At 41.2% G+C, this 23,541-nt stretch overlaps 1 protein-coding gene across 1 annotated transcript; it reads left to right on the forward strand.

Moving 5' to 3' along the window:
- Positions 1 to 1,954: 1,954 nt before the first annotated feature.
- On the forward strand, positions 1,955 to 21,268 carry LOC137455028 (hyaluronidase-1-like). Its single transcript, XM_068165532.1, has 4 exons — positions 1,955 to 2,432; positions 10,746 to 11,700; positions 17,492 to 17,581; positions 18,855 to 21,268. The coding sequence occupies exons 2-4, from the start codon at positions 10,783 to 10,785 to the stop codon at positions 19,281 to 19,283; spliced, it is 1,437 nt and encodes a 478-aa protein (XP_068021633.1). The 5' UTR covers positions 1,955 to 2,432; positions 10,746 to 10,782; the 3' UTR covers positions 19,284 to 21,268.
- Positions 21,269 to 23,541: the final 2,273 nt, after the last annotated feature.

Below are 23,541 nucleotides of genomic sequence, written 5' to 3' on the forward strand. Positions count from 1 at the left end.
GGTGTGTACTGTCTGCTCCATGATGACCGGAACAGCTATTAAATGTACCCTCTAGCATATCTGCTGAAGGTATTGGGCAACAAGTAATGAGAAGTTATTTCAGACTTTCACATTGTAGAAGGGATGTTAAAACTTTCACAGAACTGGTTGATATGGGCACAAGTCTGTGTAGTTGCAAGTCCTTCCCTGATTGCAAACATCAGCCTCACACTCAGGAGGGGCTCATGCTTCAACAATCATCCCATCTCTACCCACTGATGGAAAAAACATGCTAAGTAAAGGGCAAGAAAATAAGAGAGTCAGGGTGCAAGCTGAAGAACCATCACAGGGGATATCTGCTGTGCATGCCTCAACCTTGGGAAACCTTAGTTTGGAGCTCAGTCAAGGATGAGACACATGCCAGTAGGAAACTTGCCTTTATTATTTCCCAGGCTTAGGGAGCTACTTGTTTCCTATTTAATTCAAATAGCTGTGGAGATTTGGAGACAAATGTGGTAACAACAACAACAAAAATGTCTGTAGCTGTTCCAAGAATTCTCTGTACTTGATTCCTGTATTTATTTCAATTTTAATAATTATATGGCAAGAGTTGTGCTTGATAAGATGAGGAAACTCAGGGTTTCTTTCTTTTACACATTGCAGTTCCCACACAGGGATGTGGGTTTTTAGGACTTCCTCATCGGCACTTGTTATGATACATGAATGCCCTTCACCATCCCTGTATGTAGGGACTCCTATCCATCACTACACATCTGATGGGGTTTTGATTGGTTGTTGAGTTAAGATTTAGTTGTTAAAGTTGTTGTCATACTGAATCATTTTAAAAGCCTCTTTCAGGAGCACACAAGGGTGCTGTGATATTGCTGGTGCCTCACACTCAGCCATCAAGATCAGGAATCAGCTGTCCCTGGGTCCACTTGGAGGAGTCATGCTCAGGGAACAGCAAAGACAACACTCTGAGATACATTTTTTAGGGAGGTTTATCCTCAGATCAGAGAACCACTTAGTTTGGAAATGACCTACAAGACTATTGAGTGCAACAATTAACCTAGCACTGCCAAGTCCAACAGTAAACCATGTCCCTAAACATCACTTCTGTGCATCTTTTAAATACCTCCAGGGATAGTGACTCAACCAGTTCCCTGGCAGACTTCTAATGCTTTAAAACCCTTATGGTGAATAAATGGTTCCTAATATCCAATCTAAATCACCTCAGGCACAACTTGAGGTCATTTGCCCTCCCCCTATTACTTGTTACTTGGGAGAGGGGACCAATACCCACCTCCCTACAATATTCTGTCATATATTTGTAAAAAGCAATAAGGCCTCCCCTGAGCCTCCTGTTCTCCAGACTAAACAACCCCTGTTCCTCTAGCTGCTCTTTGTAAGACTCTTCACCAGTTTTGTGGCTTTTCTGTTGATATACTCTAGCACCTTATTTTCTTTCGGTGAGTGACCCAAAACAGAGCACAATATTTGTTTGAGGTGTGGTCTCAAGAGTGGAATGTACACCTCCACAATCACTTCCCTGTTCCTGCTGGCCACGCTATTTCTGGTACAAGATAAGATGCTGTTTGCCTCCTCAGCTACCTGAGCACACTGCTGCCTCATGTTCTGTCAGCTGTCAGCCAGCGCCGTCAGGTCCTCTTCTGCTAGGCAGCTTTCAAGCGACTCTGCCCCAAGCCTATATCATTGCATGGGGTTGTTGTGCAGGGTTCAGCTCTTGGCCCAGTAAAACCTCATCAGCTGGCCTCAGCTCATTGATCCAGCCTGTCCAGATTCCTCTGCAGAGCCTTTCTACCTTATCAAGCAAATTAACACTCCTGCCTAGCTTGTTGTTGTCTGCAAACTTACTGGGGGTGCACTCAATCCTGCTGTCCAGGTCACTGATGAAGATACTGAATACAATAGGTGGCCCTGGGGGACACTACTTGTGACTGGCCACCAACTGGATTTCACTCCATTTATCACAACTCTTTGTCCAGCCAGCCAGGTCTTTGAAATACCTCTTCCTGAACTATTTTTATTTGCTCAGATTTGCAAGTGTCCCTGCTTCTCCCTCTGCCGTGGTGACTGAGCTGTCCCTACTGTTAAGGACTGTCACTGCTGAGTCCACAGCATGGCATTTTCCAAAGCACAACTTAATTATTCTCAAATACGAGTCTGGTCATTCCCTTATCAGGCCATAAAAGTAGGTGATATAAAATCATTGTGGCAAGACCATAAGCATTACTGACAAGTAATGCAGCTAACTTTTAAATTAATTAATTTACATGATGAGTGTTTAGGCAAAATTCTGCCCTTAGCTTCACATGCCCTCAGTTCCTCATTAGTTAAAACCCCACTCATTAGGAAGAGCACATTCCTGGAACAAACACTGCTGTTGTAAATTGTTCCACCAAAGTTTTCTGCTGTTCACTGATTTTCTCGAGGTAAGTTCCACGTAATTTACTCAATATTTAGTAGAGACAAAGTTTTCACTTCTGCTTATTGTCTACCACTTAGGAAAGCTTTCTGTGTTATTTTCTATAACATGTCAACGATGGATTCTCTCTCTCTCTCTCTATATATATATATATCTACGTATCTTTTCTCCCCCCTGTCAAATAGCTATTTGGTGCTTTACACTGGAATATGTAACAGCAATTGTAAATTAGAAAACTGATCATGAAATGATGTATGTGAAAAATTCACATTTGAAAAACAAAATTAATGTTTTGACTTTAAGGGCATTCCATAAACTGATCAACGTAATACTTAAATGCACTGGACTATCCATGCAACACTACACGCTCATCATATGCTGGTTGTGTATTTAATCCCATATGGAAATGAAAAACCAAACAAACGAACAACAAACCAACACAACAAAAGGAAACCCAAAAAGACTTCTTTCATTAGAAGCAAAACATTCAGGGTAATTGTTTCGAGATGACCCACAGTGAGGCAGACCCCCATCCACAAACAGAGTATATTAAAATAATCTCAAAAGGATCCCAAAAGAGGACACACTTAGTTGTTTGACAGTGAGGTCTGTTTATAAATGATTGCTGTTAATATATTGTGCTGGCTATTTGTAGACCTAGGGGTATTTTTAATTCGTGTATTAGAGGCAATGTAGACACCCGCCAAGCTGTGTATGGGCATGCAAATACTCTGAAGTTAATTTCACCTCACTTCAAAATCTGTTTTATGTATATTTTCCAAATTGTCCTGAGCTTCTATCCAGCAAACTGTAGTATTTTCTTTTGTGATATCCAAAGAATAGGAATTATTTACTGCAATCAGAGATTTACAGTGGAAATACGCAACAGTTTTAAGTATTTGCCGACATATTAGGAGCCTTGAGTTGACTAAAGGGCACATTTTTCCTCTCACAAGATTATAAATGCTTAATAACTCCATTCATTCAACTGGAGTATTTCCAGATTTACACCCCACAATTAATTTTCTTGAATTTTCTTGAATTGTACTACCTGAAAGAAGAATTTATCATCAAGAGAGCTAAAGTTAATTCAGCCTATAGCATTTTCTCAGGAATAAGTCGAGGCCTGATTGTAGGAATTTTCTGTTATTAATTCAGCTTAATTTTCTCTTTTATAAGTGCCTCTAATGACAATAAACTTTTCAGACAATGAATATGTGAATGAAGCAGATGGTGTGAAAGAAGCTAAACTATTTTAAATGCTTCACAACAATGCAAACTCATGCATTATTTATTGTATGATATTACTCATTCATACATTCTTATCAGCTATTAAAATTACATGCCAGAAGCTAGGATGCATTCTGTTAGTGCCATTAACGTTCACAATCTTCAGTTAAAAGTATTTAGTAATAAATTGAAAGAAAAATCTATGAAACAGTAAGAAATTAATTTCAGGATACTGTCAGTAGGCACTTTTCACCCATCAAGGGCCAGGGCCAGAAGACGAGTGTATTGAATGCTGCTTAGGATATTAGTCTTAATTATTCAGGGAATTAAGGCTTTAAGAAGTCTATCAGTATGGCTCCTGGAGAATGAAAGGCCCCACAATTCCACAATTAATTTTTTTCCTTTGGGTAGTTGTGGGTTTTTTTGTTTTGTTTTGTTTTTGCATGTGGAGATGAAATAAATGTTTAAATTGCATATTAAAGGTTATGCTTTTAACAAAAACTTCACATCTTTTGCTTTTTTTTCTAAAGTATGTCTGACTCCAGCTCATAATTCAATGGAAATAGATGGAATGGATTTGAAACTTATACATCAAGCTTTTTCATTAACATATTACATCAGTGCTTCATATATTAGATGCACTCTATGTATTAGATACATGAAGTGGTGTCATATTCTCCATTTTATGCAGTTTCATCTACTCAAAAATTACTTCTTCTCAGTCCTTTGGCAATTGAAAAATTGTTTGTGGCACATTTATTTAATCTCCCTCTATTGCACAGGCAGATTTAAACCATGTTATTTTACCTGTCCCTGATATCTAAAGTGTCATCAATAATCTGTAGTGATTTAAAATGACAGGCCAGTCTTTTAGATAAAACAGTAGTGGGAACCATGACCTGTATCTTAATTTTCCCTCCCTCACTGATTTGCTAGTAAATCAATGAGATGTTTCAGTATCTCAACAGGGAATGTTTTTTCCCAGCAGGAAATTGAGAATTAACATTTGAAAAACAGTTTGAGTTCCTTGCGTTAAAAGCAGTGGGGCAGTGAGGGAAGAGAGGAAGAGGGAAGGAAATCTTGGGCCTTGAATGTCCCCACTGCTTGTGTTTGAGCATGAAGCAAGAACAAGCCGACCCCAGCATACCTGTCTGGGGACACTTTGCAGAGCTGTTGCAGTGCTCAAGTGTTGGACAGTCAGCAGTTATGTAGGGTTCCTCCAGCTGTCTCCAAGCCACCCTGAGGATCTGGTGCAGGGAAGCTGAGGAAGCTTCATCTTTCTTCCCTTTGCTAACCTGTGCCATCATTTCTTTCTTTTCACAGGAGTAAACCCACTGTTATTCCACACATCAAAAATTACAATGTAAAAGAAAAGCCACAACTCTCCTGGTTTTACTGAGGTTTATATCAGGAAGAAAGTAATTTAAGGAGTGGTTCATACTCTATGAAATTAGTCCTACAGCCAAAGGGTGTGATGTAATGACATTTATAACATTGAGTAGCCCTCAGTCTTGCTGGTACCAGTGTGACTATCAAGAAAAATTACAGGTAGACTAGGATAGAACAGGACACATGAAGTATGAAAGTGGTTATATTTAATAGAGGAGAATAATGATGGGTTCTGTGGGAAGAATATCTCTTCAAAACCACTTCTTTTGTCTCTCATTCTCATGCTTCTTTGTGGTCTTTTCTCTCAATTGAAGGCATGACACAAGCTGCACATAACAGAAACAAGAAAGCTAAACAGGAAATGCCTAATTTCTACTCCAAGTGTGGTCAGCTTATGTTCAAAAAAGGACATTACTTCTAGCTGCCAATTTTGCACATTCCTCAGAGGAATGCAAACAATTCAGTTTCACTATTTTCCTTTCTAAGTGCCATCCTATTTAATTTATTTTCCAAGCAAAGCACTTCCCCAGAGACATGAGAAATACCAGTTGAAATGAATGTGTGTTTATAGCGAGAGAAAGCATAGCACTAAGCTCAGCAGTTGTAAGACGCAAGTCGATAATGCATATAAAGTACTGAAAGTGAGCTTGGGAAAGTCTTATAAATCTAATGTAGGCCACAAAGCATGACTCTTCGGGGGGGGGGGGGGAAATCACACTTTCTCTATGATTTAGTTGTACCTCTTTCCCATTTTTTTATTTTAAATTATGTGAGATACTGGTTAATGAGGGAATCTCATATGACTGTTGGGGAGTTCAGTGGAAGATATGCAGCCTAAGTCATACCTCACAGGTAAAATTGCATGTCTGGGAGTTCTTACTTTCTCACTGCATGTGGCATTGCACACATTTCAGTGGTCTTGAAACTTCAGTGTGTAGTTTTCCCTTTCCCATCTGAGCTGATGCAGTCAGATAAACCCAGTTTAGTCACAGGATGCTGGCTTCCAGGTGTGATTTAGTTTGCAAGATCATCTCTAGGATATTTCAAGATACTGAAATGTCAACTAAACCATTGTACTTGAAATTTGGTCTAAATCTGCATACACTCTCCACTGCAGCTTTTGCTCAAAATCTCTTTTGCCTTAGGTCATATTTTGCCTTTATGGCTCTGGAGCGATGACACCGATTTCTTCAAAATGTGTGAAAAAAAATGACACAGACATCCTGTAAGCTTCTCATTTGACAAGGAAAGAACAGTAATGAAATAAAGTCTCCAGAGTATCAACTGTTAACTAAAGTATACACTGAAAGATTTTTCAGTTTTATGAAATGCTTATTTGATTGAAGAGTGATTCTTCTTACCTTGTGGCCCATTGACATTAAACTGTATAGGCAGTCAAAGTACTTAAAATGTCTCACTCCTGCAAGATAAATATGAATAGTAAATATGTCTATGCAAATGAGCTGTTCATCTAGAAGGGACTATAAACCTTGGGAATGAAGAACAATTAAATTTAGCACAAGATGAAAACAGAAGTATTATAGCTAAACATATGGTTTATACTTCCTTGAAAAGTCGGCATACAGACTAATATAAAATGAGAAGATGCGTGTTCTGTCTATTACAAAGCTGCTTTGGCTCACTATGTGACCAACATATGAATCATAATGAAAAGTACCAGCTGTAACATTATGTGTTTAAGTGCAAATAATGCTGGGATAATCAATAAAAACCATCCAAGAAGCAGAACTGGCTGTCTGGAGACCATCATTGGGCTGTACTGGAACACACAATATGCAAATAGATTTATTTAGAATGAGAGTCTATATTTTTCCTGATTTTAAGCTGTCTATGTTTGGAATCAAAGCATGCAGTTAAGATGTTTAGTTCAGCTGCTATCAACCATTTGGAATTCTGACCAATAAACACAGTTGAAAGAAAGGTTGGACTAAGTTAACAGAACTTGCTTGGGAAAAACAAATGCTTTCTTGTTTCTTTTGACTAAAGTAATGAAAGAAATACACAGACAATAACTTTTTCTATGCAAGAACTGGTAAATTGTCCACACCCATTAAAGGATGCATTGATATTCAGCCATAACTCACTTCATCCTAAGTAGCATAGCAGAAACTCACGCAAATAGAAAACTGCATGTTATTTTGTGCAGTGAGAACACGACCAAAACTTTCCTGAATACAATAAAAAGCACTTCATCAACTGCAAAGGATTTATGCTCAGGCCCCCACCTCTCTTACTTATTAAGAATTAATTTTTGTTTTTAGAATATAGAGCAGAAACACTGAGAACAAATTCTGCTCTGAAAACGCTGCAGTGCCTCAGAAAGCTATGTGCATCTTTCTGAAGTTAAATTAACCATGATAATATATCATTGAATCAGAAATACATGAGAATTTGAATCAAGGAGGAATGGTTAGTGTCTGTACTCATTAAAAATCAGAGATAAAGCAGTCCAATTAGTGCCCATGCATGAGACTAAAGGCCACAGTCCAAAGACAGAGCAGTGGAAACTGTAATAAAAGATGATTTATTCTTTAGAGGTTCTTTTGTCTATTTGTGAAACAACAGATAATTTATTTCCCTCCCTTTTCACAACTATAGATTTACCTGTTCCTTTGAAAACTTGTTTCACTTGACTTCATATGGCTCTTCAAAGAAAAAGCATCTGTAATTAAGTTCCCATGTGCAAATAATATCAGCATTAATTGCAGATGAGTGCAACTGTATTAGAACTTTTCCAGAGAACACTGTTTTGAATTGTCTCCCCTTAGAGGTGCTGTGTATGTGTGAATCTCTCCTGTGTGTAATAGAAAGTAGCACAAAAAGTAAGATGATTTCTAGTGAGATGCTCCAACCATCTAAATAGTAGACCTTATTTAGGCACTTATCCCCTCCTTCTCTAGGTTAAGAGAGACAGCATGGTGACTAATTCCATAAAGCATTAAATAAGGAATTTATAGTAGCTTTGAGAGGTGTCCAGCATTCACTGGAGGACCCTGAATGATTGTCCTTTACCAGACTCCTATCTTTAAAGGAGCTGGAACAGGATTAAACTGATTCCTGCCCTTTGTTTTTTGTGGGATTAACCTTGCAGATTCTGATACCTTCATGTCTACAGTTGAGTAAGATATACAGGCTGCTTCACAGATTCAATGAGATTTGATCAATCCAGTCAAAAGTACCTAAAAAATTATTCAATGTCCTGAGAGAAACATTTTTATTTTGTCACTTTTGGTGTTTTGTACCTGGTCCTGAGTGACCAGGTACAAGCAGGTGATCCTGCTTGAGCAAGGGGTTGGACAAGCTGAATTCTAGAGGTTGCCGCCAACTCCAACCATGTGATTAAAGGCCTTTTCAGGGCCAGTGACAAGAATTGGCCAGGGACTGAGAAATAGAACTGAAAATTATTCTCACCATTATTTCCTGGCCTATCTCTACAACTACCTGAAGGGAGGTTGCAGCCAGGTGGGGGTTGGTCTCTTCTCCCAGGCAACCAGCACCAGAACAAGAGGACACAGTTTCAAGCTGCACCATGGGAGGTTTAGGCTGGATGTTAGGAAGAAATTCGTCCCAGAAAGAGAGATTGGCCATTGGAATGGGCTGCCCAGAGAGGTGGTGGAGTCATCATCACTGGAGGTGTTTAGGAAGAGACTGGATGGGTCGCATGGTGCCATGGTTTAGTTGATTAGATGGTGTTGGATGATAGGTTGGACTGGATAATCTCAAAGGTATTTTCCAACCTGGTTAATTCTATCTATTTTATTCTCTATTATGATTTATTATCAGCAATATTGTAATATCTAGGGCTGACATAGGTAGACATGAACTATACTGTATTAGTCATTAATACCAGACAAAATGATCTAATTCAATGTACATAATAACACAAGCCTGAACAATATCAGCATTTGGATTGTGGGAATAGGCATCTGTTATCTATTTGCAACAGAAATCACAAAAGCACCTCCTGGTGCTCTTCCCATTTCAACTGAGCTATCACTTTTTTGAGAAATTCTTTATCTATATTATAGGTTTGTTCTCATGTACTGCAAAGCAATCCAGTCCAAATAACGAAAACAGCTCTTACAAATGTATAAATTCAGTTCTGCATCAAAGAAGGAATGCAAAGTACTGTGATGCATTCATACATTTGTATAAAAGATGAAGGGAAAGGATTCTTTTGTGGCTTTTTATTTGTTAGGTTGGGTTTTTTTCCCCAGTCTATGGCATTATTTAGATGGTTACCAAAGACTGTAGGAAAACAGAGGAAAAGATACCGGTCACAATCATAGGACTTCCTTCCAGCAAATCAGTGGAGTGATGATAACTTGGCATCCTTGTCCAATAGGCATGCTTGTATGTAGTACCAGCTTGATTGCCTGTAGCAATGGTCCATTTCACTCAAGGATGTTATCCTTAATTTGATCTAAAGGATTGTGAGCAATGTTTTGGAACTTGGGAGCAAAATTTATACTTAGGACCGCAAAGTAATCAGGCAGAGAGCAGGTGAGAAAGTAACAGAGATATAAATCTCAAGCTTGCTGATGAGAACTTGCTCTTGGGGAGCAAGCCTTGTGGTTTCTTGCAGTTCTGCTCTTCCCTTGCTGCCCCTAGCCGTTGCATAATGCCAACTGCCTTCCTTCACCTCTTGGTAAACTCTCCTTGTACCAGACCACCAACTGGGGAGACTCAGTGTTTTTCTGGGACTAATGATAGGAAAACACAAGACTAGGAATAGAGGAGAGAAAGGCTGTTGTGTAGGAGATAAAAAGACAAAGTAGAAATTTCAGGAAGACAAGATCAGAAGAGCAGTGGCAGGTAGGGAAAGAAACATGAAACCCAGATGGTGGAATGGCAAGGAAGAACAAATGACAGGGGGAGAAATCCTGGATGATACCACTTAGAAGAAGCAACAAATGTTCAAATAGTGCAAAAGTTTTTTCTTTAATAAGTCTGCTGGCAGATTCAGATAGGGGCACCCACATCCTTCTTGAGGATTTATCAGAGTATTACAGATTAAAAAGGGACTATCCAAGAGTACTATTTAAAGTGGTGTGTTGGTTTGGAAAGCAAAAAATCTATAGTTTCAGGCTGTGAGCTGATGGATGGGTAGGTGTGAAGAGCTATTCTTTTCTAGGAAAAGAGTTAAGTGATTGTTAACTGAGTGAGAAAATACCAGGGACTAGTGAAACTAGGCTAATTATGATAGGATAACTTGGGTCTGACTTTACAGACAAGGAAAGAAATAATTTTAAATGGTTGCAAACCCAGGAAAATAGCCAATTTCAGGACATTTCATGAATTGAGCCTGCAATGCAGACAGCAATTGTAGTTATTTAATGTGACTAAAGTGGAGAAACTTAACAGGTGGATGACAGAAGATAGCAACTGAGAGGATATACTATGCCACATTATAGATGCAGTAATATTCATATGAACAAACTAATTTTATGATTTCTGGATTCAGAACACACTTCTGGACAGTGAAATCTATCAAAAAGTCTTTCAGAGCATTTGAAATGAGACAATTTTTACAAGATCACAGATGTGCACTTTTCTCTGCTTGCACTGGGTGTAATGTTAACAAAGGCAAAACAAACTAAAAGCCATGCCTTTGTCATCCTACCTGCCTCCAGGGTGGTTACTGCTTTTTAACGTGTTTTCTCTCATTTTTGTTTTCAAGGGCACATCATAGCAATTTCCCAGAAAAAAACCATACCATGGATGTTTGGGTCAAACTGTTAGCAGTGACAGTGCTGCTTGCTATGGTTGATGCTCAGCTGCCAAAGCCAGCACGGGCCCCTCTGGTTCTGCACAAGCCCTTCGTGGTTGTTTGGAACGCGCCCACCGAGCAGTGCAGGCTGCGGTACAAAGTGGACCTGGATCTCAGTATTTTTGACATTGCATCCAACACCAATGAGACTCTGAGTGGATCCAATGTGACAATCTTCTATCACACTCATTTGGGATACTATCCCTACTACTCAGATAACGGGGATCCTGTCAATGGAGGGGTGCCCCAGAATGAAAGTTTAATCAAACACCTTCATAAAGCAAAGTCTGACATTGACTATTGCATACCCATGAAGAAGTTTCAGGGACTTGCAGTCATTGACTGGGAAAACTGGAGGCCCCAGTGGGATAGGAACTGGGGTAATAAAAGCATATATAGAAATAAATCACTTGAGATTGTTAGGAGAAGGCATCCTCAGTGGTCAGAGGACAGAATTAGGAAAGTGGCTAAAGAGGAATTTGAAAACGCTGGCAAGAGTTTTATGAACAACACTATCCTTCTGGCTGAGCATATGAGACCAAATGGTTTGTGGGGCTACTATCTTTACCCAGACTGCTACAATTATGACTACAAAGAGCACCCACAAACATACACAGGGAAATGCCCACCCATTGAGTCCTCCCGCAATGACCTCCTGCTTTGGCTGTGGAAGGAAAGCACTGCTCTCTACCCTTCTGTATACTTGGATTATATACTAAAGTCAAGTCCCAATGCACTGAAATTTGTTCACTATCGGGTTAAGGAGGCAATACGCATTGCATCAATTGCTAGAAAAGACTATGTTTTGCCTGTGTTTGTTTACTCCAGACCATTTTATGCCTATACTTTTCATGTTTTGACAGAGGTAAGCAGACAGACTTCTTTGGAAATTTAGAGATTAGGAAAAAATCTCTTAGAAAAAATCCTTCCTAAAAGTATTTCTTGTATAAATGCATTTAAGGCATTTAAGGTAGCCCCTTTGAAAAGAAGCACTGCATAGAATCATAGAATCATAAAATCAACAAGGTTGGAAGAGACCTCAAAGATCATCAAGTCCAACCTGTCACCTAACACCTCGTGACTACTAAACCATGGCACCACATGCCACATCCAATCCCCTCTTGAACACCTCCAGGGATGATGACTCCATCACCTCCCTGGGCAGCACATTCCAACAGCTAACAACTCTCTCAGTGAAGAACTTTCTCCTCACCTTGAGCCTAAACTTCCCCTGGATCAACTTGAGCCTGTGTCCTCTTGTTCTGGTGCTGGTTTCCTGAGAGATGAGACCAACCCCCTCCTGGTTACAGCCACCCTTCAGGTAGTTGTAGAGAGCAATAAGGTCTCCCCTGAGCCTCCTCTTCTCTATGCTAAACAATCCCAGCTCCTTCAGCCTCTCCTCTTAGGGCTTGTGCTCAAGGCGTCTCCCCAGCCTCATTGTCCTTCTCTGGACATGTTCAAGTATCTCAATGTCCTTCTTAAATTGAGGGGCCCAGAACTGGACACAGTACTCAAGGTGAAGTCATGGTAGAAAACTCTATCCCTTTCAAGAATTAAAATTGCAGTGCTTTCATCTACTTCTCTAAGATAACTTTGTATATTTTTAATGAGGGTAATTGAGGGGGGAAAAAAGGTGTAAAGAAATAATTTCCTTAAGGAAGTCATTCATTCTGATATTTTACTTTTTCAGAACAGCTTGTGAAATGAATTTGACAAATTTTCATGATGTTTAATTAGGGTAATGGAAAGATAAACTTCCCTGAGAAAGTAGCTTCAGGGATTTTTTTGTTTCTTTGTCTAAATGTAAATTCATTCAGTACAGAAATGAACCAGTTGAGTATCACAGTATCACAGTATCACCAAGATTGGAAGAGGCCTCAAAGATCATTGAGTCCAACCTGTCACCACAGACCTCATGACTAGTCTGGCCTGGAGTAACTAATTTCTGAATGATGAATATTGGCCATCCTTCTTTTCAGAGGTATAACATATTCAAATATCTTCATGATCTAACATTTAGTGCTAGCACTGCAGAGTCCTTTTCATAAAGAAAGCAAACTTTTGAGTTCTGCAATGTTCTTTCAACCAATGATTAAATGTGATAAATATACAGTGGCCATTGATTACCAATATTGATGGTAAAAATACATGTACAGATTCTAGATTTTCTAGACTTTCTGGGTATGTAATGACATTTGTGGATCTCATTTTGTTTGTTCACATAACAGAGAGGCATAGATGCTATTCATTTCTGCAGTTATTGCCACAAGTGTAAATAGTTTTTCTTTGATTGCTATAAATTTCTCAAGGGGGGAGAAAATCTGGGGCACGGAATTCATGGAAACAACCCATTAGTGGCTGAAGGCATCTGGAAGTCTTCCCTCCCTTTAGTTTGCAGAGAGATGCTGCTTTAGCTTGCTTCTGGTGCTGCCAGAGGCAAGTTCTTAACTTAGCCAAAGGGAGAGAAAGTGCATTGGAATAGGCAGCAGTCAGACCAGCGAACCACAGCTGCATGTGGCTTCTACCTGGAGCTGGAGCTGAGGATGTGTGGTGAAGTCTAAGTTTCTGAGAAGTGTTTCAGGCTGCACCCAGAAAGGAAATGGTACATAAAAGCAATCATCAGTTCAGTGTGCCTCATTTTTAGCAACCTAGAACTCTTTGTAACAGCTCTCTATGTGATGTGGAAACTGCAGATCCTAGCTGATCTCATATTTGACCCTCAGAAATCATGGTCAAATAGGCCAGGCTGGGTCCTGCTGACTTCAAAGAGTCACTGTGGTTGATACAGGCAGGATGTCACACAGATCACCTTCACCGGAGAAGTCAGACCATGAAATAAATGGCTGTTCTTCACATGCTCAGGTTGTGATAATACATTTTGATAAGCTAAATCAGTCCCTTGATCAATATAAAAATGTTCCTGAAAGCTAGGAGTACTAACATGCTATTAAGCAGTTACACACAAGTTCAAGCTCTGTAGTGGTAAAATTTAGTGTTTTACCTCATTCTATTTTCTGAATAGTACAGTGATAATTTGGAGTGATTGTCTTCAGTTATACTCTTCAACTCGCTGTCCTATTTTTCAATTGCATCTAGTTATTTACTTTTGTATGTTTTAAAGATAACTTTACAACTCTGTAGCCAGGGAAGTTTTCTGTATAGCCACAGAAATATCTTTGGGTTGTACTTCACTACGTATTTTCTGATAAGGACAGCACTGAGCTCTGCAAGCAGCCGTGGGAGCAGGGCTTGATGTGTCTCCAGACTGTACACATTGTATGAGCAGCTTGGGCACTGCCAGGAACTCGCAGGGCTGCATTTAAGAAAAGTCTAAGGTATGTGAGAAATTCATCATGCCTTTTTTTTTTTTTTTTTTTTAATTCTTTGGAAACAATTTATAAATTGTGAATTAGGATAACAAACATTATGAAGGGTGGCTAGAAACGAGTGTAAGAAGTTTGCCACCTGTAGGATATTTAGGAACTCTCTGCCTTGACAATTCACTGCTATGTATGTGGGAGAGGGAAGTTACACAGTAGCATCTGTGCTTCCTGACTAGATGGCTGAAGTCATTAGAGGAGCAGGATGACAACTAGCAAAGGGAGAATAATATATAACAATTCTCTCACTCAGGGACAGACAGTCTTCTCTGATGGTTAGATGTGTATGTGTACAGACACCGTTCCCTGCAACCATGCCAGACTCGCGCTGCCATTCCTGAATACAGAAGAATGTCTGTAAATAAGACTGTTCAAAATCTAAAAGAAATATTGCAGATGTACTTATTTTATTTCAACATGTAACGAGGACTATCTGTCCCATTGCCTTCCAAGGTCCAAAACTGAAACAGCTTAGCTCACTGTGGCAGTTTAGGCTGGGTGCCTCCTGTTGCTGCCACACAAGTTACACCTCTGGTGTCCCGAGTGTCCAGCCCAGTAGGTGGCCACAGGAAGCTGCATATTTCATATTCTGTGCCCTATAAATCCAGCTGCAAAGTCTTTCACTTCCTCTTTCTTCCCTCTGCTCCCATGGGAGATGCTCCCTGTCGGGTAACAGCGGGGGAGTATCTCAAGGCCTCTTAGTCCTGGCTAGGTCTAATGCCTGGAGGAGAAGTGGGGGACAGTCTCAGACCTGGCCAGCCTGAGACCAGCCTAGCAATGGGGGCAGGAAGAAAGAGCCTAAGGGGTTTTGGGTATACCCTCAGGTGGGGAGAAGGGAAGTGTTGGGAGGCTTAGGGTGTGCTATGGGGGATTCTGTACGCTTTGGGGATTCTTTGGGGATTCTTTTGTCACTATGCTTTCAACTTCTGTAAACTAATTGCTTTCCCATTTAAACTTTCCATCATTTCTGCAATCTATTTGTGTGAGTGTCATTCTTTTGCCCCTCTCAAGAGGCACGAGAAAATCTGCCTGGCCCTAAACCAGTACACTCACCTTCTATTTTTTTAGTGACCAATGCAGTGACTTGGCTCATCAAAATTCGGCGAAGCACTGATAGAAATGAGAGCCTCCTCCACCCTGGCAAATCAGCTGTCTGCTCAGAAAGCTCAGCACAGTCTTGAGGATCTTTGGTTGTTGCACACTGCCCCCAAAAGCTTGAATGTAAATGAACATCAGAGGGGAAGAGGCTTTTGTTGACTTAACATTTTGAGAAATGGCAGGTGCCTAAGTGGCGGCTGACCCCTAAAATTGCCCCTGCAGGATGTTCTTCCAACATGGATGGATGAGGGTCTGACACAAGCAGTCAAATGGGATTCTCCACCAGATGCTCATATGTAAAATGGTATCTAAAAGTTTTTAAACCTGCATGTTTTCTTCCATATGAGATACTTCTCACACTCACATGGAAGAGCCATGCCAGTGAGCCCCCACTTAGACTAGACTGTGCTGTATGAAGATTAGCACTTGGTTCAGTCGCCAACCCAAGCATACCCTGTGTCTGACGCCACTGGTGGAGTTGTGTGCCCTGCTCAGGGCTTCATGGAAGCACATCCATATCTCTGCTTTTGGTTTGGAGTTCTCAGCAGGTGAAACTTCTGTTTCCTAAACCTGTCTGTAGCAGGGGAACATGATGGTGGTGTCTCCTTTGTGTGGCCATCTAGACTGAGCAGCCACCTCTGGACCATGAGCTCTTGGCTGAGTTCTCTTCCTAGCCTGCTCAAGTGGAATCCAGCACCCCGTATTAGACACTGGGAAGGAGTTAGGGAATCAACAGACCAAAAAGAACAAGTGTGTGAGAATGCAAAGTTGAAGGAAGGGTGCAATCTGTTCATAGGTTATTCAGGGAATACTGAATGTCTGCCATTGCTAACACTAATCAGGAATTACTTTGTAATCAGTTGTCACAGACAGAAATGCGTTTAGATGTAACTGATCATGCTTTGAAATTTAGGGGTGGAAGAAGATGCTTCCTCCATAATTTCTAAAATTTAATTGCATTTCTTGAAACACAGTATTTGTGGTCACAGGGAACAGCTGAAGATGCTTACATGTTGCAATGTTGTTGGCAAGGCATCAGTGACTTCTGTTCTTCACAGAGTCTGTGCTCTGGTAAAGCTGTGTTCCTGCTATTGCTACAACTAAAGTGCTTGTTGGCACAGCTCTAAAATTGGACATGGTTAAGCCAGGACCATAAATGTATCACTGGGAGAGACTTGTCTTTAGAAAGTACATTTCCTGGAAAAATGGCATTCACACTGGTAGAAGCAGCAGCTCTGTAACCATATTGGCATGGTTAAAGCAGAACAAGTAATACCCTTGCCTAAAGCCCATCAACTGAAATTAGGCACTGTAATGGTGATAAAAAGATGTGTGATCATACTTATCTTCACTTGCTTAAAATGGTACCTACATAGGTATTGTAATCATTCAGAGACTGGCAGATAAAATTGATCAGTCAACTCTTACTTCACCAGTTTGGTTGGAGAATCCCTTGTGAATTAACTATAACTATTTCATTATTTAGTAGCCACACTCATGAATGTAATACATGCAAACCCTTGGAGTTACACAGAAGAGCTTTCTACACAAATAATGATTTTAGTTTGAAAAATATGCCACAGGACTTATGTCTCTTCTGTGAATAAATAAAAGAGAAGAAGAAAAACAACAACAAAGATATAAAGTGTAAAAAGTAGAATAGAATAGAGTAGAGTAGAATAGAATAGAATAGAATAGACCAGGTTGGAAGAGACCTGCAAGAGACCTATCATCCAACACCACCTAATCAACTAAACCATGCAACCAAGCACCCTATCAAGTCTCCTCCTGAACACCTCCAGTGATGGTGACTCCACCACCTCCTTGGGCAGCACATTCCAATGGGCAATCACTCTCTCTGTGTAAAACTTCCTCTTAACCTCCAGCCTAAACCTCCCCTGAGGTTTAGCCTGAGACTGTGTCCTCTTGTTCTGGTACTGGTTGCCTGGGAGAAGAGACCAACCTCTGCCTGTCTACAACCCCCCTTAAGGTAGTTGTAGAGAGCAATAAGGTCACCCCGAGTCTCCTCTTCTCCAGGCTAAGCAATCCCAGCTCCCTCAGTCTCTCCTCATAGGGCTTGTGCTCCAAGCCCCTCACCAACTTTGTTGCCCTTCTCTGGACATGCTCATTTATTTTTGTATCTTTGATTTTCTGATGTCTGTTTTTGACCTTTTTCAGAGAGATCTGGTCAACACTATTGGCGAAAGTGCGGCTTTGGGAGCAGCTGGAGTAGTTCTCTGGGGGAGTATGCAATATGCCAGCTCAAAGGTAGGTTGTATCACCTCAGTGCCTCTTCTCTTTCACCACACAGAATAGAATAGAATAGAATAGAATAGAATAGAATAGAATAGAATAGAATAGAATAGAATAGAATAGAATAGAATAGAATAGAATAGAATTAACCAGGTCAGAAGAGACCTTTGAGATCATCAAGACCAACCTATCATCCAACACCATGTAATCAACTAAACCATGGCACCAAGCACCCCATCCAGTCTCTTCCTAAACACCTCCAGTGATGTTGCACCCATCTATCTTTCTCAGTGTAATCAGCCGGTGACTGAAGATGATGGCTTCATAATGCTTTGTGGCCTCATTAGATCCGTATTTGCAATAGGCTGAGAAGTCCTGTTGATTCAGAGCATGTTGCTTTGGGCAAGTCACCTGTAGCATTGTGGAATAATGCTTCCAGATTAGGAGAAAGACAGCTTTTGAAACAATAGCATACAAATATAATGACAGATTGTTTTACTTCGTAACTGTGGCAGTTTTTACAGATCACAAAGAAGGAATGGAGTGTGGAGGAGGACTATTTTCTCTGGTTAATGAGTGTTGAAATGACCCAAGAAAAGTAATATTACCACAAGACGAGGCCTAGTTCCTCATCCCTGGTTCTGCAGGCTTTCACAACTAATGCTGAAGTAATAGAGGAGGCAGAAGGCTGCACGGATCTTTTACAGGAGGCATGACAGGCCAGCCCCAACCCCTAAAACTGGGATAGGCTTTGGTGTTAACTCTGCTTTTCATTCAGACCGCTCTCTACCTCCTGAAGTCTCTGGCAAAACACCACTGACTTGGGTGGAGGAAGAGGGAAATGTGGATTGGAACTTTGCAGCCACAATTGCATTAACTTCTGGGCTGGTTTCTGTCAATGATGTTGCTTTTTGTAAACTGAAGGAATTGGAGAGATTAGGACCAAAGTGGAGACTTAATCCTGTACACTGCTCCTTGTCAGTAGTCACCAGAAATCCTTACTCAAGGCGCTAGTTAGTCTCAGATTAGCATATAAACTCTCAGTTTGCTAGGACTTCTCCCTAGTATATTTCTACCTACCAGCCAAACAGACACTATAGTAAAGATCAATAATATGCTAATCTGCTAGATGGAAATAAATTCACTTAAACCTAATAGATTACTCCAGAAAGCTTGATCTCACCAGGTTACTTTAGCCACGAACAGTTTTGTACTGGCATCTTCTTAGATAATAAATTTGGACATAATGCTAGCTACTGAAAAATGTGTCATGACCTTTCATCTGCAGGAGAGCTGTTCAACTGTGAAACGGTACATTGATGGACCCTTAGGACATTATGTCATTAATGTGACCTCAGCAGCCAAACTCTGTAGCAAAGTCTTGTGCAAGAAGAATGGAAGATGTATCCGCAGAAACAGCGACTCTTCTGCTTACCTCCATCTGCCACCCACTAATTTTAAGATCTGGACCCAACACTCAGAGAAGGGCCCCAGGTTCCAGGTGACTGGGGAGCCCAGCCTGGAGAATATTGAAGCCATGAGGCAGAGATTCATATGTCAGTGTTATCAGGGCTGGACAGGAATATTTTGTGAATTGCCTGACCATAGGCTAATGGAGAACTGGGTTCATGTTTTGTTCAGCAGATCAAGAAAACAAAAGCTTTATGTCTTCCTCTTAGGAGCCATGCAGCTTCTTCTTCTTTATAGGACACACTAAAGCCTTCTGAGGCACTGCAAGGAATTAAGAAATGGTGCCACTAAGAGTTTAATTCCTCAGCAAATTTTTGTTGCAGAGGTAAAACACATTATTGGTTAAATAGTTTTATTCTGTTTTCTGCATCTCCCACTCTTGGAATTACTTCAGACACTAAATATTTTGAAAGCAGCCCGCTCTTTTTTACCATCTCCTTTACTCCTGACTCATGCTTTATTCATATGTTCAACAGATAAGACTTCTGCTGTAACAGTGGAAGCTTTACCTGAGTGAAAAAGTTGAATAAACATGTGTAAGGATTCATCTCAATAGAAGCTTAAAATAGGACACAGACTCTCTGTTTCAGTTTTCATGTGGACCAGGGATTGGACAATGTTTGCTGCAGCTCTTGATGAAGTCAAATGGCATTATGTGTGAGAAGCAGCACCGTACCCAGAGCTACATCCACCAAAACTCGCTAAGCTTACTGCTTCTGCACAGACAATGTGAATAGTGTAGTGCTATACGTCAATGCACTCTAAAAAATAAGTGTTTCTGTATTTCAAGACCCCATTTGATCCATATTACTTCCAGAGGTATTAATATTTCCATTGTAGCTTTTTGCCATCAGTTTTAGAGGTACTGTTTGACTGAAAATCTCTGCAATTGTCAGTCATTGGGCCAAGCGTTCATTTTCCCACCATACCAACTAACCAAGAGAACATATGTGTGTTTAGGTGAAGGGCTTCTGAGCTCTGAGAGTGGTGCTGGCAGCTGGCACTCTGCAGTGCCAGCAGGCAACAGGGGACCATTTTTCCTCTTAATTCAACCCCTTGGGAAGCACTTAGCCTTGCTGCTTGGCGTCACCGTTGCCTTTTGGGCTGCTGCAGGTCTTTGCTTTCTATTCTACTCTGGTAAATGTGCTCTCCAACCATTCCAACCATTGTTGTGCAGTCAGCTGACCAAGATAGCTCATTGACAACTGGGAAATGGGAACAAGATGACAGATCCCACTGCCAGTGTGCATCTCTGTTGTGCAGAGGAGGAAAAGGAAGAACTCTGCACACTGGCAATGTTTTAGCTCGCAGCCTGCAGCTTCAGATGGAGGAACTATTTGAGGTAGCATAGCTTACAGAACTACTGATAATTTATTAATTTATCATCCATAACACACCATCCTGTCAGGCTGTGGCATGTCCATTTACAGTTATTCATTGGTCCACATTCATGTGTTATCAAACATATGTCACACAGCCTTTCAATGTAACAAGCAATTAACCTCTTCATTGAATTGAAGGCAAAACCAATAAATTCCCTGCATCTCTCTGCTTTAAGACAGATACTAAAACAATTTCCTTCTGAGGCTTTCATGTGATGCATTGAACTGAGAACTATTCCACAGCATGACAAAGAAATTAATAAGGAACCTACATGTGGGTTTAAGACTTTTTTTTACCCTGAATAATGTGGCCTGACTTCATTTGTTTACATAATACAGTACACCATTCCTGTAGCAGTTTGATTAAAATCAGCAAAGCTATATGAACAGGATACTCAGTTGAGTAAGGTAGTCTGAATCTAAACCTTAGCCAAGCCCCTTCTTTATACTGTCCTAAACTCCTTTAAACATCAACATGGCTCTAGTCATCTGTCTGCTGGGGTGGCCTATGTTATTTCTAATTGTCTGTAACCTTTGATAACTTCTTCATGATAACCCCACAAAAACCTCTCTCTTTGGTTTACCAGGACTAGATTCATACCTGATGCTCAGATTCACTCTAGCTAAAGACCTTGCTCATTACAAACCTGCTGTGGATATGTTATTGCTGCAACGATAAATGTAGTTACTGAAATATGATTGACTTCATATAGAGGCTTCAAATAGAGACTTAGTGCTAGCTCTAGTGAATCACTCTGTTAATGACATGTGCTGTGGAAGCTACAGCTTCTTCCCTTCCCTTCCCTTCCCTTCCCTTCCCTTCCCTTCCCTTCCCTTCCCTTCCCTTCCCTTCCCTTCCCTTCCCTTCCCTTCCCTTCCCTTCCCTTCCCTTCCCTTCCCTTCCCTTCCCTTCCCTTCCCTTCCCTTCCCTTCCCTTCCCTTCCCTTCCCTTCCCTTCCCTTCCCTTCCCTTCCCTTCCCTTCCCTTCCCTTCCCTTCCCTTCCCTTCCCTTCCCTTCCCTTCCCTTCCTTTCCCTTCCCTTCCCTTCCCTTCCCCACTGCAAAATATGAAAGACAGTAAATAAATGAAAAAATGAAAAAATGCTATGAATGAGGATGTCACTGCATCAATATTGTTTTCAGTCAACTGGGCTTCACACAGTTTTTCTCTTTCTCTTCTCTTCTCTTCTCTTCTCTTCTCTTCTCTTCTCTTCTCTTCTCTTCTCTTCTCTTCTCTTCTCTTCGCTTCGCTTCGCTTCGCTTCGCTTCTCTTCTCTTCTCTTCTCTTCTCTTCTCTTCTCTTCTCTCTTCTCTTCTCTTCTCTTCTCTTCTCTTCTCTTCTCTTCTCTTCTCTTCTCTTCTCTTCTCTTCTCTTCTCTTCTCTTCTCTTCTCTCTTCTCTTCTCTTCTCTTCTCTTCTCTTCTCTTCTCTTCTCTTCTCTTCTCTTCTCTTCTCTTCTCTTCTCTTCTCTTCTCTTCTCTTCTCTTCTCTTCTCTTCTCTTCTCTTCTCTTCTCTTCTCTTCTCTTCTCTTCTCTTCTCTTCTCTTCTCTTCTCTTCTCTTCTCTTCTCTTCTCTTCTCTTCTCTTTCATTGTCTTTCCTACTCTTCTTCCTTATTTACTTTCTTTCCTTTTTCTTTTTTTATAAGTAACCACAGGGTGGCAGCACTGAGCACGGGTGTGGAGGCACACATCTCTACAGAAATACCATGCTGACAAATAAATAAACGGTGGCAGCACTCAACAATGAGGAGATGGCACACGTCCCTAGAGAATTGCAGTGCTTATGCATAACTGCAAGGTGGCAGGACTGAGCAATGAGGAGATGGAACATGACACTAGAGAACTGCAGTGCTGGCAAGTAACCAAAGGGTGGCAGTGCTGAGCAATAAGAGGACCTCATACATTTGTAGAGAACTGCACTGCTGACAAGTAACCACAGGGCTTGTCAGGCACTGAGCAATGAATGGACAGAATATGTGTCTAATGAATTGCAGTGCTGACAAGTAACCACAGGGAGGCAACACTGAGCAATGAGGGGGCAGCAAACATCTCTACAGAATTGCAGTGTCGACAAGCAACCACAGTGTGGCATAGCTGAGCAGTGATGTGGAGGAACACATCTGCAATGCTGACAAGTTACAAGAGGGTGGCAGCACTGACGAGTGAGAGGTCGGCACATATTGCAAGAGAACTGTATTGCTGACAAATTAACATAGGGTAGCAGCAGTGAGCGATGAGGGGGTGGAAATGTCCCTGTAGATGTGCAGTGCTGACAAGTAACCCCAGTGTTGCAGCACTGAGCAGTTATGTGGAGGCACACATCTCTAGAGAACTGCAGAGCTGACAAGTTACCACAGAGTGGCAGCACTGAGCAATTAGGGGGCAGCACACATACCTATAAAACTGCAGTGCTGACAAGTAACCACAGGGTGGCAGCATGGAACAATGAGAGGATGGCACATGATCCTAGAAAACTGCAATGCTGACAAGTAACCACAGGGTGGCAGCACTGAACAGTGTTTTGGAGGAACACGTCTAGAGAACTGCAGTACTTATACATAACCGCAAGGTGGCAGGACAGAGCAATGAGAGGACTAGAGAAGTGCAGTGCAGTGCTGACAAGTAACCACAGGGCGGCAGCACTGAGCAATGAAGAGATGGCATATGTCTCTATAGAACTGCATTGATGACAAGTAACTACAGGGCAGCAGCAATGAGTGGGTGGCACATGTCCCTAGAGCACTGCAGTACTGACAAGTTACCACAGGGTGGCAGCACTGTGCACTGATGTGGAAGCACACAACTCTAGAGAACTGCAGTGCTGACAAATAAACACAGGGTGGCAGCACTGAGCAATGATGATGAAGTACATGTCACTGTAGGATTTAAGTGATGACAGGTAATCGCAGTGTGGCAGCACTGAGGAGGTGGCACACATCCCTGGATAACTGCATTGCTTACAAATAACCACAAGATGACAGCACTGAGCAATGAGGGGATGGCACACAGGCTTGGGGAACTGCATTGCTGACAAGTAACTAGAGGGTGGCAGCACTGAATGGGTATCACATGTCCCTAGAGCACTGCAGTGCTGACAAGTAACCACAGGATAGCAGCACTGGG

This window comes from Melanerpes formicivorus, unplaced genomic scaffold (genome assembly GCF_026170545.1).
Source record: "Melanerpes formicivorus ecotype bairdi unplaced genomic scaffold, bMelFor1.0.p_v2 SCAF_3, whole genome shotgun sequence".
NCBI classification, from domain to species: Eukaryota; Metazoa; Chordata; class Aves; order Piciformes; family Picidae; genus Melanerpes; species Melanerpes formicivorus.